At 43.5% G+C, this 17,216-nt stretch overlaps 1 protein-coding gene across 3 annotated transcripts in view; it reads left to right on the top strand.

Annotated features, from left to right (window-relative positions):
• The first annotated feature begins 1,321 nt into the window (after positions 1–1,321).
• The window catches only part of TAF1A (TATA-box binding protein associated factor, RNA polymerase I subunit A), a 49,265-nt gene continuing 33,370 nt past the window's right edge, over positions 1,322–17,216 (top strand). Inside the window, exons 1-7 of one of the 3 annotated variants that reach the window (XM_077485798.1) lie at positions 1,322–1,411; positions 4,426–4,530; positions 6,144–6,301; positions 6,663–6,776; positions 13,630–13,828; positions 14,385–14,515; positions 16,267–16,425. In XM_077485798.1, the coding sequence (XP_077341924.1) occupies positions 4,428–4,530; positions 6,144–6,301; positions 6,663–6,776; positions 13,630–13,828; positions 14,385–14,515; positions 16,267–16,425 (864 nt within the window). In that variant the 5' untranslated portion in view covers positions 1,322–1,411; positions 4,426–4,427. The other 2 variants (XM_077485799.1, XM_077485800.1) reach the window with 2 other exon arrangements.

Genomic DNA, 17,216 nt, shown 5'->3' with positions numbered 1-17,216 from the left:
TTACAATGTGATTGCTCCGTCAAATGACGCTGGTTCCTCTCTCCCCTCTGTGTACAGATCTGTACAGTGGAGGGGAGAGATCGGATGGCAGCAGCACTGTGGGCTGCATCCGTAGAACCCACAGCGCTGCTCTGTGACAACTGCAGTCACAGCCATCCTCTGCCAATACCATGTCAATACTCTGCAATACCCTGCAATACCTTGCCAATACTCTGCAATACCCTGCCAATACTCTGCAATACAATGCCAATACTCTGCAATACCCTGCCAATACCCTGCCAATACTCTGCAATACCCTGCCAATACCCTGCCAATACTCTACGATACCCTGCCAATACTCTGCAATACCCTGCCAATACCCTGCCAATACTCTGCAATACTCTGAAATACCCTGCCAATATCCTGCCAATACTCTGCAATACCCTGCCAATACCCTGCCAATACTCTGCAATACTCTGAAATACCCTGCCAATATCCTGCAATACCCTACAATACCCTGACAATACCCTGCAATACCCTGACAATACTCTCCCATACTCTGCAATACCCAGCCATACTCAGCGATACCCAGCCGTACCCAGCCATTCTCAGCCGTACCCAGCCATACTCGGCCAATATTACAGTGGGGGAGATGACGTGGATGTTAGAGTGGGGGAGAAGATGTATATTACAGTGGGGGAGATGATGTGGATATTACAGTGGGGGAGATGTATATTAAAGTGGGGCAGATGACGTGGATATTACAGTGGGGAGATTGTGGATATTACAGTGGGAACTATATGGTGGTGGAATTTTCACAGGTTTTTGCAAATTCAATTATAATTTGTTGATCTGAAAAATTATCCGATCCGTGACTCTGATCCGAGGAACGATCCGATCCGTGAGTTTGGGGGGGGGGGACAGATGTACAGAGGGGGAACAGATATATGTGTGTATGGGGGGGGTGACAGACATGTAGTGGGGTACAGAGGGAGAACAGATATATGTGTGGGGGGGGAACAGACATGCAGGGGGGTACAGATGGGAAATAGACGTGCAGGGGGGAACGCGGACCTTGCTCACAGTAATACTAGACCCCCGCCCCTTAGAATATTTAAAAAAAAGTCACAGTTACTTTGCTGAGTAACTAATTACTTTTCCAATGTAGTAACTGAGTTACTAACGCAATTACTTTTTGGGAGAAGTCATTTATAACTTAACTAATTACTTTTTTAAAGTAAGATGACCAACACTGCTTAGAAGTTACTTCACTTCTAGCTGCACTATTTCTTCCAGCCACAAGATGGCGCTCCGCTCCTGTTCTGAATGTGTGATTGTCCGCTCTGCATAGCTTCCTGCCAATCACAGGATGGTCGTCTCACTGTAAACCGGAAGCAGCATGGTGCTCCAGCTGTGAGAGTTCTCCATGATGGTGGGTGAGAGATTTCCGTACACCGAGCTCTGCTGTGGATTTTATTTCAGGAGGAGAGGAGTACCGAGCGAGTTCCAGTTAGTTTTGTGGTTTTTAGTTGCTGGTGTCTGCAGGAGGTGTGATCCTGATATAGAACGTCAGATTATCACCATCCTAAGTGGAACTACAGGGCCCAGCATTCCCATAGCATCTGTCTGCCTGTGATTTGGAGGAAGTGTCCTATGTCTATGCATACTATCCATAGACCTGTACCCTCAGCTCCATGACACCCCCTTTATCTGCATGTCAGATTATCTACAGACATGACACCTGAACCCCTGACATGGCTTTGTAGTATTGGTTAGAGAGGGGAAGAGTCAGATGTTCTTTCAGACTTTTATTTGTGTCTTTGACCCCTTTAGGGAGATTTTCCATCACTTCCTGTCCCTATGACACCAGCACCAGAAATAGGCGGCTCAGGTGTCACCAGGACAGGGAGGCACACTACAGACTGCAATAAAAGCATTGTCAGACATTCTATTCCTATAGAGCTTCTCTGGCTGCTGTTAAGGCAAATGGTGAGGTAGCTATCCTGGGCATGCTCAGTAGAATTTCACACGAGGGCAGTCCAGACAGGAGCCAATTAACTCCCCATATTCCCACACAGGCACAGGGGGGTCATGCAGATTGTGTTCTGAACAGGATTTGAACTGAGGACCCCAGTGCTGCAAGATAGAAGTGCTAACCGCAGGGCCACTGTGCTAATCCTGCCCCACAATGTGACTTATTTTGTGTCCCCAGTGGAGAGATTTTCCAGGATTTCCTGACCTGGCAGGAAGTGAGGGTAAATCTCTCCAATGGGAGCTCAGGTGACAGCAGAGGGGAGGTGTGGGGTGCTGAATTTCCTATTTGGGGGGGGCGGGGTGTTCTCAGTCATGTTCTAAGCAATGTGGAGGGAATTAACATCCTTAGGGGACTCTTCCTGGATTGGTGATGGACAGTCGGCTGTCATGGTACCTCAAGAGTCTGTATATCTGGGGGCCTGGTTCACCCTGTCTTCATGGATCATGCTGTGTATGTGCTGGGTTATATCCTTTCAGCTGTGTCTGGTTGTGTGCACATGGTCCTTTTGAGGTGCGTGTGCATTCCTTTGCTGCGCTGAGCATGCACACAGGCCAAGGAGTGTATTTAGAGTTTGTTTACTTGTAAAGTCATCATTGTCTATCTCTGAAAAGTGATCCAGTTTGGATCGCTTTTTAGATGCATTTGACAGAAGGCTTGCTCCTCACTGTCTGTGTTAAACATTGAAAGCCTGCAGCACTACACCACAACCACGTGCATTACACGCCATTGATCAACGATTGCAACACAGCCCCAATCACACGGATGGGTTGCGTTTGGTAGTGGTCCTGCCTGCCGGATGTGACTGCAGGAATGTGTACTCACGTGGCATCTGGCCATGTTATCTTGCGGCTGGGTGGTTGGAGGCCGCCCCCCTCTTTAAAGTGTAAGTTCACCTGTACAGAACATCTGTGGTGAACTTACACTGGACCCCCTCCCCAATGCACCTGGTCCCGTTAACCTGGAGAGCGACAATCGTCTGTTCTGACACATCGCCGATGTACCGGTCCGGTGATTCTAAATTCCTGTGGCTTTCTCTCCTCTTTGCCCACGGTGACAGGACGACCTATGTTGGTGGCTCTGATTTAATTTGAATGCTCCTAAACGTACCACCTGATGAGGTACGTTTTGGAGATTATGCCGAGGGGATTTCTAAGCCCGGTGAGGTAGCTATACAAGGTGTCGGAACAGGTGATCGCCGCGCTCCAGGTCAGCGGGACCGGGGGACTAAGGAGGGGGTCATATGTAAGTTCACCTTACACGTTGTTTTTTTTTTTTTTTTTTTTTTTTTTGTAAAGGTTAACTTGCCCTTTATCCTAAAATGGGTGACAATTTAAAAAACATTATTTTTTTATTTTTTTGGGGTTGTGAAGTCTTGACACCCCCACACCACCTCTATTCCTTTATCATAGCCACCCTGCTGACCCTGAGGATGGGGACCTGGTGACATCTTGCAGCAAAGTCATCCATGAGCCACTAGGGTCACTGGCCTGTCGCTTCTTGGTGGGTGCTTTGTTGAAGACCAAGGTGCCACTTGGCCTCTGTGCTTCAGTTTGAGCCTGTGTCACATGCCTGGGGTGAAGCACGTAACGTTGTCCCCCTGCTAAAATGCATTTTAGTTCGCTAAAGCACTCTGTATTCTAAACCAGTGGTTCTCAACCTCAGTCCTCAAGTACCCCCAACAGGCCATGTTTGCAGGTTTTCCTTTATTTTGCACAGGTGCTTAAAATCAGAGCCAGTGGCTTGGTATTTTGGACAACTATTTTATCTAAGAGAAATTCTCAAAACCTGGTCTGTTGGGGGTTACATGAGGACTAAGGTTGTGAACCACTATTCTAAATGATCACACTGTTTGGCTTTAATTCTGAACTCCAGGCAGCTATAAAGGACACAGATTAATGCAGCTTTGTATTCATTAATACATTTTTTTTTTTACACAGAAGTGCTCAAACTGGAAGAGGGAGGGGCAGGAGTTTGAGTCAACAAAGTGTGTTGTATGCAAATGTATTGGCACATAACATGCTGATAGGAGGAGAGAGAAGAGTGAACAGAAGGATAAACTCCATCTGCTGTTTCACTTTTCAGTGCAACAGCAAAGAGGTCACCACTGTATTCCTTAACTGGAAGTGTGGGCACCCAGTTGGCTGCACTCTATGACAAGCATGTGCAAGTCTCAGGACTGGATGGACAATACAAATTCTTTGGTAGGTAAAACCGCTCCAGTATACTGTGTGGTTTTTATCTGTGTATTTATTTGTTTGCCTAAAGTTTAATTTTAACTCTCCACTATCTAGCCAGAACTGAAATATAAATTTTTTTGGAGTGAGTCTATTTCAAACTTCTTTAGATTCACAGCAACAAACTGTCTATAAAACGAAGTCTGAGCACAATATCATTTTTTTTATACATTTCAGAGATGGAAAATGAAAGCGATCATTCAGATGAAGCGATGGAAGATGAGCCAGAACAAAATGAAGTTTACGGGATGTGTCTTCCAAGGAGGCCAACAAGAGATAAAGGCAATTAAAACATTCAGGCTGGTTTCACACTGTTGTGCTGCGGTAATGCATGTGTCCTGGGATGCTGATAAGGCAGTACAACTAGCCCTCCATCAGCCCAAAAGGGGGGGCCCCGGGCCCCATCAGCCCAAAAGGGGGGCCCCATCAGCCCAAAAGGGGGGGCCCCATCAGCCGAGCAGGAGGGCTGACTGTATTGTCTTATTGCAGACACCAATTCTTTTTTTGCCTTTCCCTGCAACGCTGCCAGCTTCTCCCTCTGGCTTCACTGCAGTGGGATTGGTTCTAGCACATAAACCCCTTCCATCTGCTGTCTGGGCCCCCCTTGTGTTCCCCTTTAGCTTGCAGTGCTGCCAGCTTCCTTCCTCTTCTCTCCTGCCAGAAGCTGCTGCAGCCGCACAGATGGATGTTTCAGGATGGAGAGCGGGGGAAGGGGCCGGTAAATATGTTAATTTCTGTCGCAATCAGTTCCAGAATTAACACACTTAGCGATCAGTACCAGTTACTCTTGTGTCCATTCATAGCTGAAGCTGAACTGTGTCTACTATGCTTCAGTTTGTGAATGAGCAGTAAGCCTCTGATCGCTTCCTATTCATTCATCTGTGCAGCTGAGGTTGCAGAGAAATGGAATGATACATTTTAGGGTGAATCTCCCCTAATGCCACGTACAGAAGATCGGACGTTCCGACAACAAAATCCTGGATTCATTTCCAACGGATGTTGGCTCAAACTTGTCTTGCATACACACGGTCGCACAAATGTTGGAAATGCAGAACGTCAAGAACGCGGTGACGTGTGACGAGCCGAGAAAAATTAAGTTTAATAGCCAGTGCGGCTCTTCTGCTTGATTCAGAGCATGCGTGAAATTTTGTGCGTCTGAATTGTGTACACACGATCGGAATTTATGACAACGGATTTTGTTGTTGGAAAAATTTAAGAACCAGCTCTCAAATTTTGTTTGTCGGAAATTCCGACAAAATGTCCGCTGGAGCCTACACCCGGTTGGAATTTCCGACAACAAGCTCACATCGAACATTTGTTATTGGGAATTCCAACCCGTGTGTACGCAGCATAAGAATAAACAGCCGCTTTGTCCTGAAGGTGCAGATTGACAAATGCAGTGTAATCCAGTGCACTTACATATGTGGAGTAAGTAGTTTGCTTTTGTGCAGTGTTGTGGTACCCAACCTGCAGCCCGTTGTTACTTTCCTTGCAGCCCCTGCAGACAGTAGCCTATGTTTCTCTATTGCTCTGTAATAGTGATCTCTATCAGTCTCTTGTAATGTGGTAATAGACCGGGATTGTTTGCTGAAGCGTGTCCTCAGTCTACAACTCCTTTTAGCATCTCTGCAGTCTGCCTGACCATTTCTTGAAGCTTGGTTTTGGTCTTGGACCATCTCCGTTGCATGTCTGCAGTCTTTGACAGCCTTCCATATCAGGAAAGTTGCCCATCACTGATATGGGGTCCTGTGTCCAAAGCTATTAAATGTTGGTGAACTGAGTTCATGCTGACTAGTTGCTTTGCATTTCTGATTTAGGCCATGGTGATGAATTCTCATGACACCCCCTCGCCCCCCCAACACTTTCTTTTCTTTCTTTTTTTTTATCTAATACAGATAAGCCTACCAACTTCAATAAAACCTCCAACGCATGTTTTAATCTCATCCATGAAGCTTTGTATAAGAACGAATGGCAGAGGGCCACTAGTCTCTTCATCTCCTATGTGCACATCCTGGAGAGCCAAAGTAGTGGATTGATAATGAATGCTCCGGAGGTAATTGTATTTCTATACTGCAATATGTTCATCCCTGTATAAGGAAATTATTATCTACATGCAGGCTTATTTAATTAAGCTGATCAAAGTGTAGTAAACCATAGCCAGCCACCAGATTATCCTTTTACTCGGATTACTGAAAGCTTGACAATTAAAAAAATAAAATAAAATCATTTTTGAGATGAAATATGTTGGGCAAAAGGGGGGAAAAAAAAAAACCTTCATCAGGTTTGGCCAATGTTCACCTCCTTCTTCAGTTTACAATCCTACAGCATCTCTGGGCTTTTTGTACATTGATTGGTAAAGTGGAACCATAGTGGGTCTCTGAAGCATTTGCTTAACTCTTCCTTTTGTTTCACAGATTATATGGCGGCTGGGAAATGAGATCCTATTGAACCACCCGAAGAGCATGCCTGAAGACCTCAATGTGTTTAATGAAACCGTTAAGAACATTGGTGTGAACAGTTACCTTCCGGTAAGGAGGCTGCATGTCACACATTAGAAAGGCCCGTCTTGCTCATTAGCAACCAATCGGGTCCTATTATGTTCTAACCTGTCCCAGTGCAATTACGGCTGCTATGGGCAATACGAATTGTAATTCTGCGTACACACGACCGGACTTTTCGACAGCAAAGGTCAGACGGAACAAATCCGTCGAACAATTAGATCCTGTGTGGGCTCCATTGGACCTTTGCTGTCCAAAAATCTGACAGACTTTAGAAATAGAACATGTTTCAAATTTTTCCACTGGACCCAGTTCCTATGGAAAAATCCGCTCATCTGTATGCTAGTCCGGACGAAAACCATGCTAGGGTAGCTATTGGCTATGAACTTCCTTATTCTAGTCCGGTCGTACATCATCATGTTCAAATCCGTCAAACTTTGGTGTGATTGCGTGTGGCCAAGTTCGTTCGTTCGGAAAGTCTGTCGGAACTCCACCGAAAGTCAGTTGAGAAGACCGTCGGACCTAGTCTGCCGGAAAGTCCGGCCGTGTGTGTGTGTGTGTGTGTGTGTGTGTGTGTGTGTGTGTGTGTGTGTGTGTGTGTGTGGAGACTGCCGTTTGTTACTATTTATTTTTTTATTTTTAACTGGAGCAAGTGTACATGTAAGGTTTTCTGACTGTACAGCTACATATACTTGTTTAAAGTCAGTTACTCAAACATTACTCTAAACCCAACTGGTCCGTGCGTGCAATAGCATAGCCAGACCACTAACCTCTTCAGTATAGAACTTACAGTGGCCGTGCATCTCTCAGAAAAGGTTTGCTTTAGAGGGGAACTGTCAGTACTGTTAACCTTTTCTGTGTACATAAGAGTCACAATGTTGGGGAAATGTTTGTGTGGTGTTTTTTTTTTTTTTTTTTTAAGTTTTAGGTAAAAATAATTCTCATTGTAATATTTGATCCAGCGATCATAACGGTACTCGTTATCGCGAAAAGTTTTTGGGGACCTGACTACCAAACCCGTTGACCATCCCATTCTAAATCCATGGGTTTTATTATGGAATTGGCCCACCCTTAGCAACTAAAACAGCCCCCGCTCCTCTGGGTAGGCTTCTTACGTGGTTTTGGAGTACGTATGTGGGAAGAGCAAAGGACTAGTTACTTGGAATTTTTAGGGTGCCAATAATCAACAAGACAAGATTTAATACAAAAATATATTAAAGATTTACATTAACCATCTAAAGAAAAGTCCTTTGAAACCACATGATTTATACTTTAAAAGTATAAATCATGTGGTCTCAAAGGACTTTCCTTTAGATGGTGGTTATGAATTTTTTGGAAATCTCTAATAAATTTTGTTATGGAATTCTCTAATAATAAATTTTGTTAAACAATTCATAGAAAATATGTCTTAATGGCACTGTAAATATTCCTTTTCTTTCCTATTTTCGTGTGAGCGTGCGTGCTTACCTCCTATCATATCTCCTCTATCATCTCTCTTCTGAAACCTAGGAATGCTATTCGCCATTCTTTCTTATATAGAAGTCCTGTGCTTTTGACTTTTCTTGTTTTGTCAGAAGATTGTGTTCAGGATATACAATATCCAGATCCTGCATCTTCTGGCGCTAGAATTACTACCACACCCTTTGTTCTCTCCACACACGCTGCTGGCACTTTATTTATTTATTTTTGTGTGATTTTAGTTACACTCTGACTTCAGCTGATCCACATTGTCTCAGAGTATGATGCCAGGACATTATATTCCTTTCTTGAGAAAAGACCAAGAAACAGGTGGAGCAGCTCTGTGGATGTGCATCAGTTAGGTTGACCCCTGCAAATATCAGCCAGCCATAAAATAAAGGGAAACCACACCATTCCAAACACCAGGATATAGTCCTCTGGGGAGCCAACACTTCCGGCAGTGCCCATCTCCTCCTGGGTCCTACAGCTCTCACATTTTAAGTTAATTGTGTGTATGTATGTACATTTTTATCTTGCATATAGTACACCCCTCACCTTTTTTATAAATTTTATTTTTTCATGTGACAGTACTGAAGAAATGACCCTTTGATACAATATAAAGTAGTGAGTGTACAGCTTGTATAACAGTGTAGCCCTTGTACACACGGTCGGAGATTCCGACAACCAAAATCCGACGGATCTTGTCCGAAACTGTTGCATACACACGGTCGGACAAAGTTGTCGGAAAATCCGATCTTTCAAAACGTGATGACGTAATTTTGTTACGATGGGATTACGTTCAGGCTAGTAGCCAATAGCTTTGATGTAGGAATTTTGATCTGAGCATGCGTGGCACTTTGTCCGATAGGACATACTCCGATCATGTGTAGAGAATTCGGATCGGAGCATTTTGTCAGAAAATATTTCCGGCAAGTTGGAAAATTTGGTCCGACGGATATTCCGACGGAAACAGTCCGATGCATACCACACACAGTCGGAATATCCGACAAAACGGTCCGATAGGACACATTCAGACGGAATCTCCGACCGTGTGTACAAGGGATAAAGTTGTCCTCCCCTCAATAATTCAACACACAGCCATTAATGTCTAAACCGCTGGCAACAAAAGTGAGTACACCTCTAAGTGACAATGTCCAAATTGGACCCAATTGGCCATTTCCCCTCCCCGGTGTCATGTGACTCGTTGGCGTTACAAGGTCTCGGTGTGAATGGGGAGAAGGTGTGGTAAATTTGTATATCACTCTCTCTCATACTGGTCACTGGAATTCAACATGGCACATCCATGGCAAAGAACTCTCTGAGAATCTGAAAAAAGAATTGTTGTTCTACATAAAAGGTGGCCTAGGCTATAATGAGGTTGCCAAGATCATACAGCAGTTCTACAGGACAGGTTTCACTCAGAATAGGCCCCGCCATGGTCGACCAAAGACGTTGAGTGCACATGCTCAGCATCATATCCAGAGGTTGTCTTTGGGAAATGGACTCATGAGTTCTGCCAGCATTGCTGCAGAGGTTGAAGGGTTGGGGGGGTCAGCCTGTCAGTGCTCAGACCATACGACACACAGTGCATCAAATTGGTCTGCATGGCTGTCGTCCCATAAGGAAGCCTTTTCTAAAGATTATACACAGGAAGGGGCACAAACAGTTTGCAGAAGACAAGCAGACTAAGGACATGTATTACTGGAACCATGTCCTGTGGTCTGATGAGACCAAGATAAACTTATTTGGTTTGGATGGTGTCAAGCGTGTGTGGCGGCAACCAGGTGAGGAGTAGAAAGACAAGTGGGTTTCGTTAGTCCATAGTGTGTGTTTTTTTTTTTTTTATTTATTTATTTTTTGGGGGGGGGGGGGGTTTATTTCTCGTGTGTGTTTTTTATATAATATATATATATATATATATATATATATATATATATATATATATATATATATATATATATATATATATATATAAAAACTGTATATTGTCTATATATCGTCTTTGCTTATAACTAATTACCTCTTCCTTCTTCTTTTTTTTTTTTTTTTTTTTTTTTTTGTATGGAATAAGCATATGAAAATAAAGATTTAAAAAAATAAAAAGCATGGTGGTGGGAGTGTCATGGTATGGGGCTGCATGAGTGCTGCTGGCACTGGGGAGCTACAGTACATTGAGGGAACCATGAATAGCAACATGTACTGTGACATACTGAAGCAGAGCATGATTCCGCTTCCCTTCAGAGACTGGGCCACAGGGCAGTATTCCAACATAACGACCCCAAGCATGTCTCCAGACCTAAACTCTATTGAGCATCTGTGGGGCAGGGTAGGTCTCTAACATCCAGAAGCTCCGTAATGTCATCATGGAGGAGTGTAAGAGGACTCCAGTGGCAACCTGTAAAGCTCTGGTGAACTTCATGCCCAAGAGGGTTAAGGCAGTGCTGGAAAATAATGGTGGCACACAAAATATTGACACTTTGGGACCAATTTGGACGTTTTCACTTGGTGGTGTACACATTTGTTGCCCATGGTTTAGACATTAATGGCTGTGTGTTGAGTTATTTTTGAGGGAACAGCAAATTTACACTGTTATACAAGCTGTACACTCACTACTTTACATTGTAGCGAAGTGTAATTTTTTCAGTGTTGTCACAAGAAAATATATTTACAAAAATTGTGAGGGGTGTACTCACTTGGATATTAAAAGTCTACACACCCATATTCAAATGTCAGGTTTCTGTGATGAAAAATGTTTGTGACCTATAAACTATACAACTCACTTGAACAACAAACTAAAATCTAGGTAGGTAGATGGAAGTAAAAAGGGTTGCGTAAATGTTTTAACAATGAGATCCCTCTGATGTTTTGGAAGCTCTCTGCAGACCATGGCTTTTGCTGTAGGATGTGACTAAGAAAGTGTCAGGAAAGACCTACTAGAATAGCTGAACTTTATTTGGGGTTAATCAGAAGCACTTTAAATGATGGCAGGGGTGTACTGACTCCTATTTAACATGAGTTTGAATGTGATTGCTTAATTCTGAACACAGCTACTTCCCCCAGTTACAAGAGGGTGCACTTATTCAACCACATTTATTTTATTTATTTTTACAACCTGACATTTTACAGGGGTATGTTTAGTGGGTACCCCACAATTGCTGCAGCCTGAGACTTGCATTAACACAGCCAAGCTGGCAGAGGTTCTTTTTGTTAGGAAGAGAAGTGCCTGTTGTAGCTGTCTGCAGGGAATTTATCCCCCCTCCTCCCCCTCTTCCTCCTTCTTTCTGTTTTACTGTCTGAATGGAGTGCAAGCTGCCTTACACAGCTGTTCACTCTGCAGCCTCCCATGTGTCCCTATTAGAGTAAGAGAGACAATTATAGGAGCAGTTACAGGAGCCAATCAGAGGGACTTTAACAAGCTGCAGAAAGCAGCTGCAAAGGACTCTGGAATATGTTCCAAGACAGAGCAGTCCCATGGCCTTTTATAGTGACAAACTACCAAAACCAGCATTCTGTGTGGGTTAAGATTGCATTTTAATTCCTGAAGAGATCAAGTCAGTCGCCATGAGGGAGTGAAAGAGACCAGACCTGAAGGTGAGATGGTGTTTCTCAGATCTTTCCGTGTGATTCAGGCCTCCACCGCCAGTCGGGACGTCCAGCCTGAGAAAGGGGGATCCCAGGTGCATATTGAGGTGCACCTGCACAGACAGTGATGTGTTCCAGTGTGAGGTGACTAGTCGGGTCACCAGGAAAGCTTGCTGTTGCAGGACGTTTGTTTAGGCCTTGACCACAGGATTTGGTGATTTTGCCCATCTGCAGTGAAAAGGGACACTGCACCACAGAAGGAGTTATTTGAACACTGTATGCAGACATCCTTGTTGGTAGTCATTTTGCTGACACTTGTAGTTTCACAGGAATAATGTTTGAGGCTATCCATTTCTGGGACACTGTATACAGACATCATTGTCCTCTCACCTTGCTGAGGAGGATCCTGCCTATTTCACTTGATAATCGGGGACAGTTGTGGTGTTTGGCCCTGCTATCCAAGAGTTTAAGTGCACCAACGAAAGTGGCTGGCTACCTTTTCTTCAAAAGGACTGAAGCTACTAGTGCCATACGGATCTGCGCGCGCGCGTGCGCGCGCACGCGCACACACACACACACACACACACACACACACACACACACACACACACACACACACACACACACACTGGGCTCTGTATATGCATTGGGTGTGTGGGACAGTTTATCTAGGAAAGTTAAGCCATTACCTGTTGACTTGAAGTGTGTGTGTATGTGTACCGTATATACTCGAGTATAAGCCGAGATTTTCAGCCTCTTTTTTGAGGCTGAAAGTGCCCCCCTCGGCTTATACTCGAGTCATCGCTGTCTGCCCGCTCGATCAGCGTGTCGAGCAGACAGACAGCGGCCATTCTATTCAAAAGCCGCGCCCCCGGCTCCGCCTTCGCCTGTGATAGGCGGAACACTGAATTTCCCAGCAGCCTGTGTTCCGCCTATCACGGACATCGTATCATCCTCGTACTACGGACGAGGATGATACGACGTCTGTGATAGGCGGAACACAGGCTGCTGGGAAATTCAGTGTTCCGCCTACCACAGGCGAAGGCGGCGGCGCAGCTTTTGAATTTTACAATGGCCGCCGACGAAGAGGGCACGGGACGGAGGCAAGGCAAGGCACGGCACGGCACGGGACGGGACGGGGGCAAGGCAAGGCACGACACGGGACGGATGCAAGGAGGCAAGGCACGGCACGGGACGGAGGCAAGGAGGCAAGGCACGGGACGGAGGCTCGGGACAAAGGTAGGCTGGACACACACACACACACACACACACACACACACACACACACACACACACACACACACACACACACATGGATGGAGACACACACAGGGATGGATGGATGGATGGAGACACACACAGGGATGGATGGATGGAGACACACACACACAGGGATGGATGGATGGATGGACACACACACACACAGGGATGGATGGACGGACACACAGGGATGGACGGACACACAGGGATGGACGGACACACAGGGATGGACGGACACACAGGGATGGACGGACACACACACAGGGATGGACAGGCATGTCTCACCCTCGGCTTATACACGAGTCAATAAGTTTGCCAGTTTTTTTGGGGGTAAATTGGGGGCCTCGGCTTATATTCGGGTCGGCCTATACTCGAGTATATACGGTATATATATATATAATGTGTATATTATTATTTTATTTTATTTTTTTATTAATGTGTGTATGAAAACAAATCTCTAAATTCTACTGGTCCAACTAGGGGTTTTAAGGTTAATGGGTCTATCTGATGTGGAAGGACATATGTGGCAGAAGTTGTAAAGTTTCACGCATGGGATTTGGTGAATGTGCTTGTGTTTTTTCAGATAAGCCTGGAGCAGGTGTACTCTCTTCTTTGCAATGGTCAGACTGAGGAAGCATACAGGACACTGGCTGCCACCGAGAGCTGGAGGTTTGGCAAGACTTCCATCTCACAAAATGAACTCCTGAAGCTGGTGCAAGCGTACAGAGCTGTGCTAGACTACTATTCATGGCTGAACAAAAGAGCTGCAGTTACTCAAAGTGGTAATCTGTCACTTTCTTCTTGTCTGCTTCCTGACTGTGCAATAAACACAATGCTGCTACACACTTTTTTTTCTTTTCTTTTTTTTTTTTTTATATTTGTTGCTTTACGTTTGGGGGGTGGAGGGTGCTCAAGTCTCCTCCATAGCCCAACACAACACTGAACCCTGGAGGGGCAGAGCAGCCTGAAGACGGAGTGCTGAGCGATCAGTGGTATTTAATTGTTCAGTTCTCTAGCTTCAAGTTGGCAGGGGACAAATGCATCCACCTAGGTGAGTATACTTCTTTTTTTTTTTTTTTTTTTTTTTTTCTTGGGATTCACAAACAAAAAAAAATATTTTAAATGTTGCTTGCTTGGGATGAATATTATTGATAGCCCTGTTTTTGTGTGTGTGTATGTGTGTGTGTATATATATATATATATATATATATATATATATATATATATATATATATATATATATATATATATATATATATATATATATATATATAAATATTACATTTTTTTTTTTTTTTTTTTTTTTTACAAATGAAGGAAATTTTATTTTTTCCATAGAGATGGATTTAAATTCTCAGGCATCTGCCATTAAGGATATGAGTGGATTCTTCAGACAGGCCAGCATCACCTTCCAAGAAATCCTCCAATTTCCTGGAGTTTGGGACCCCTTCATACTCAACTTTGTGAATGTAAGTTCTCTAAACTGATCACTTTAATGAAGGTAAGAATCCAGTGTTTTGTATCGGCAACTGTCACAAAGTTGCCAGGGGCAACAGCCAACGCCAGGCAGAACAGACGAGGGTGTAAGTCCTCAGACAGATAGTCGTGAAACAAAAGGAAATGGCCAAGCCAGACAACTGATAGTCAGGTCAGGCCTAAGAAAACACAGGTTCCCCGTAAACATCAAGGACTGACGATAACAGGTAACAAGCTGATGAGGCAAGATAAGTGTGGCAAAACTAAAGTTTGGCTATAGATGGACTGGAATTTGTCTGGTTCAGCAGGGACCAGGCCAATTTCTATCCATTTTATGGCCTTTCCTGGTTGAGAGGAGTCAGGGATCTCCTTTTGAACGGAATTGTGGGAAACTGTGTTCAATTGGTACCTTTGGTGCCAATTAGCTGCGGTGCTGATCCGTGTACTTTGACATCGGAGTCGCCACACTGTCATGCGCAGAAATCAGAGATGGGCAGCCTTCTATGCTTAATTTCCTCTTAAGAGGGCAGGTGTGCACAGCAGAGACCTAAACTGCCAAGCAATGACAAACAGATGTTTTTTTTAAGGCTGATCATTGTAATAATGTGGTGTGGGTTTATTTTTATTTTTTATATTTTTACAGGGCTGCAGTTTAATGTAACCTATATTGCCATGGACTAGGGAGGCAGTGTGTTCAGTAAGTGGTGTACAACTGTTCACACATAATAATTGACTTTCATTAACACATGGGGGTTGATTTACTAAAGCCAGTAAGTGCAAGATTGGGCTCAAGTCTGCATAGAAATCAAGCAGCTTCTAGGTTTTATTGTCAAAGTTTAATTGAACAAGCTGGGGTTAGACACTGTTTGGTTTCTATGCAGAAGTGAGCCTAATTTTGCGCACTCCAGCTTTAGTAGATAAACCCCAATGTGCTGTACAATCAAAGGTTCCAGGTTGCCTCTCTGCTAAATGGGTCCTGGCTGTTGCTATTCTTGCACAGTCTGTGCATTTTACATTGGTGGAATAGTGCACTCTGGTTTTACAGTTCACCTACTCTGAATCTGTACTTCTGGAACCAAACTTCTATAAAAGTGGTGCAACAATTTGCTCAAATCTTTGTTGGTTTTTAGTTTTAAAATCTGCATGTCTTTCATGTATTTGGTAGTCACCTCTTAAATATTGAAGAAATTATTTTGTATTGTGCATTATACAGGGATATTTTAATCTAAGAAACCGATTCAACTGTCTTTGCCCCCTCATAAGGCAAAATTTTCCCTGGTTGCCCAGATGATTTTGATTTTTTTTTTTTTGTACAGAAGTAAAAAAAATCCTCCTGCGATTTTCAAAGAAGTGCCGAACCTCTCTTTTTATGTTTGGGAACCATTGGGACTAGTTAAGATGGAATTTGGTGTGTGTGTGTGTGTGTGTGTGTGTGTGTGTGTGTGTGTGTGTGTGTGTGTGTGTGTGTGTGTGTTTTTATTTTTTTTATTTTTTTTAATGATTTTTACATCGCAAACTTAATAATAATTATAATAATATTTTTTTTGGTGTAGAAAGGCCACTTCAGGTTAGGGAGGGGAGGCAGTTAAATGGCATTATGGCACTTGCACTACCGGAGCTAATTGGCATGAACTAATGTTACTGTATGTGATCTTTGGTCCTTCCTTTTTTTTTTTTTTTTTTTTTTAAGAAATATTTTTTATAAAATTTTTTGCACTTGCATCCATTGTATGCCTTGTTTCAGCTCCTGGAATCCTCGGGGAATGAAGAAGAGGCTGAACAGGTTTTGATAGAATATGCCTATAACAACAAGAACCCAGCGAACCCCAATGCCCATGTATACCTGTATGAGTTCAAGAAGAGGAGAGGTGATTCCGATGAAGCACTTATAAGAGTATTAAAAGTGAGTATAGATATGTTTAATTGTGTGTAACTGTGACCTCAGCAGTTTTTTTTTTTAATGCTGTATTTATTGGCGTATAACACTCGCCAGCGTATAACACGCACCCTAAGTTTAGGAGCCTTGCATTTAGCCATGTCGGTAATTTGCAGCCTTGTCTGTGTCTTTGCCATTTAAAAATGGCGCTGCTGAGATACAGAGTGAATGTCCTGTGTATCTCGGTGGCTTTCGGGCCGTTCTCAGCTATTTTCGGCCACACTCGGCTGTTCTCTGCAGCTTTCTTATATATAAATTTTCTTCTTCTATCTCCTCCAATGTGTGCTGAGCGCTTTGGAGCACAACATAAGCTCCATGTTAGACAAAATACAGCCTTACAAAAGAAATAAGCGTTCATAATATACAGATTGCAGCATACCTCAGTGTTTCACACAAGTAAGCATAAGATGCATCGCACTATGGCCAGGTCAAAAGTAGAGACGCTATATTTTGCTATTCATTCTTCAATAGGAACACTTATAAATATCTTCAGGGACCTTGCATTAAAACATTAACAGTATCAATAAGTAGTCAGCTCCCATATCCTCCTCTGTGGATGTAGATGCCAGCTGGGGATGGAAAGTATTCAGACCCCCTTAAATTTTTCACTCTTTGTTATATTGCAGCCATTTGCTAAAATCATTTAAATTCATTTTTTTTCCTCATCAATGTACATACAGCACCCCATATTGACAGAAAAACACAGAATTGTTGACATTTTTTACAGATTTATTAAAAAAGTAAAACTGAACTATCAC

The sequence above is a fragment of the Lithobates pipiens genome, unplaced genomic scaffold (genome assembly GCF_037356315.1).
Source record: "Lithobates pipiens isolate NorthernLeopardFrog02 unplaced genomic scaffold, aLitPip1_a1.2 Scaffold_18, whole genome shotgun sequence".
NCBI lineage: Eukaryota > Metazoa > Chordata > Amphibia > Anura > Ranidae > Lithobates > Lithobates pipiens.
This window is presented reverse-complemented; position numbering and strand designations above follow the sequence as displayed.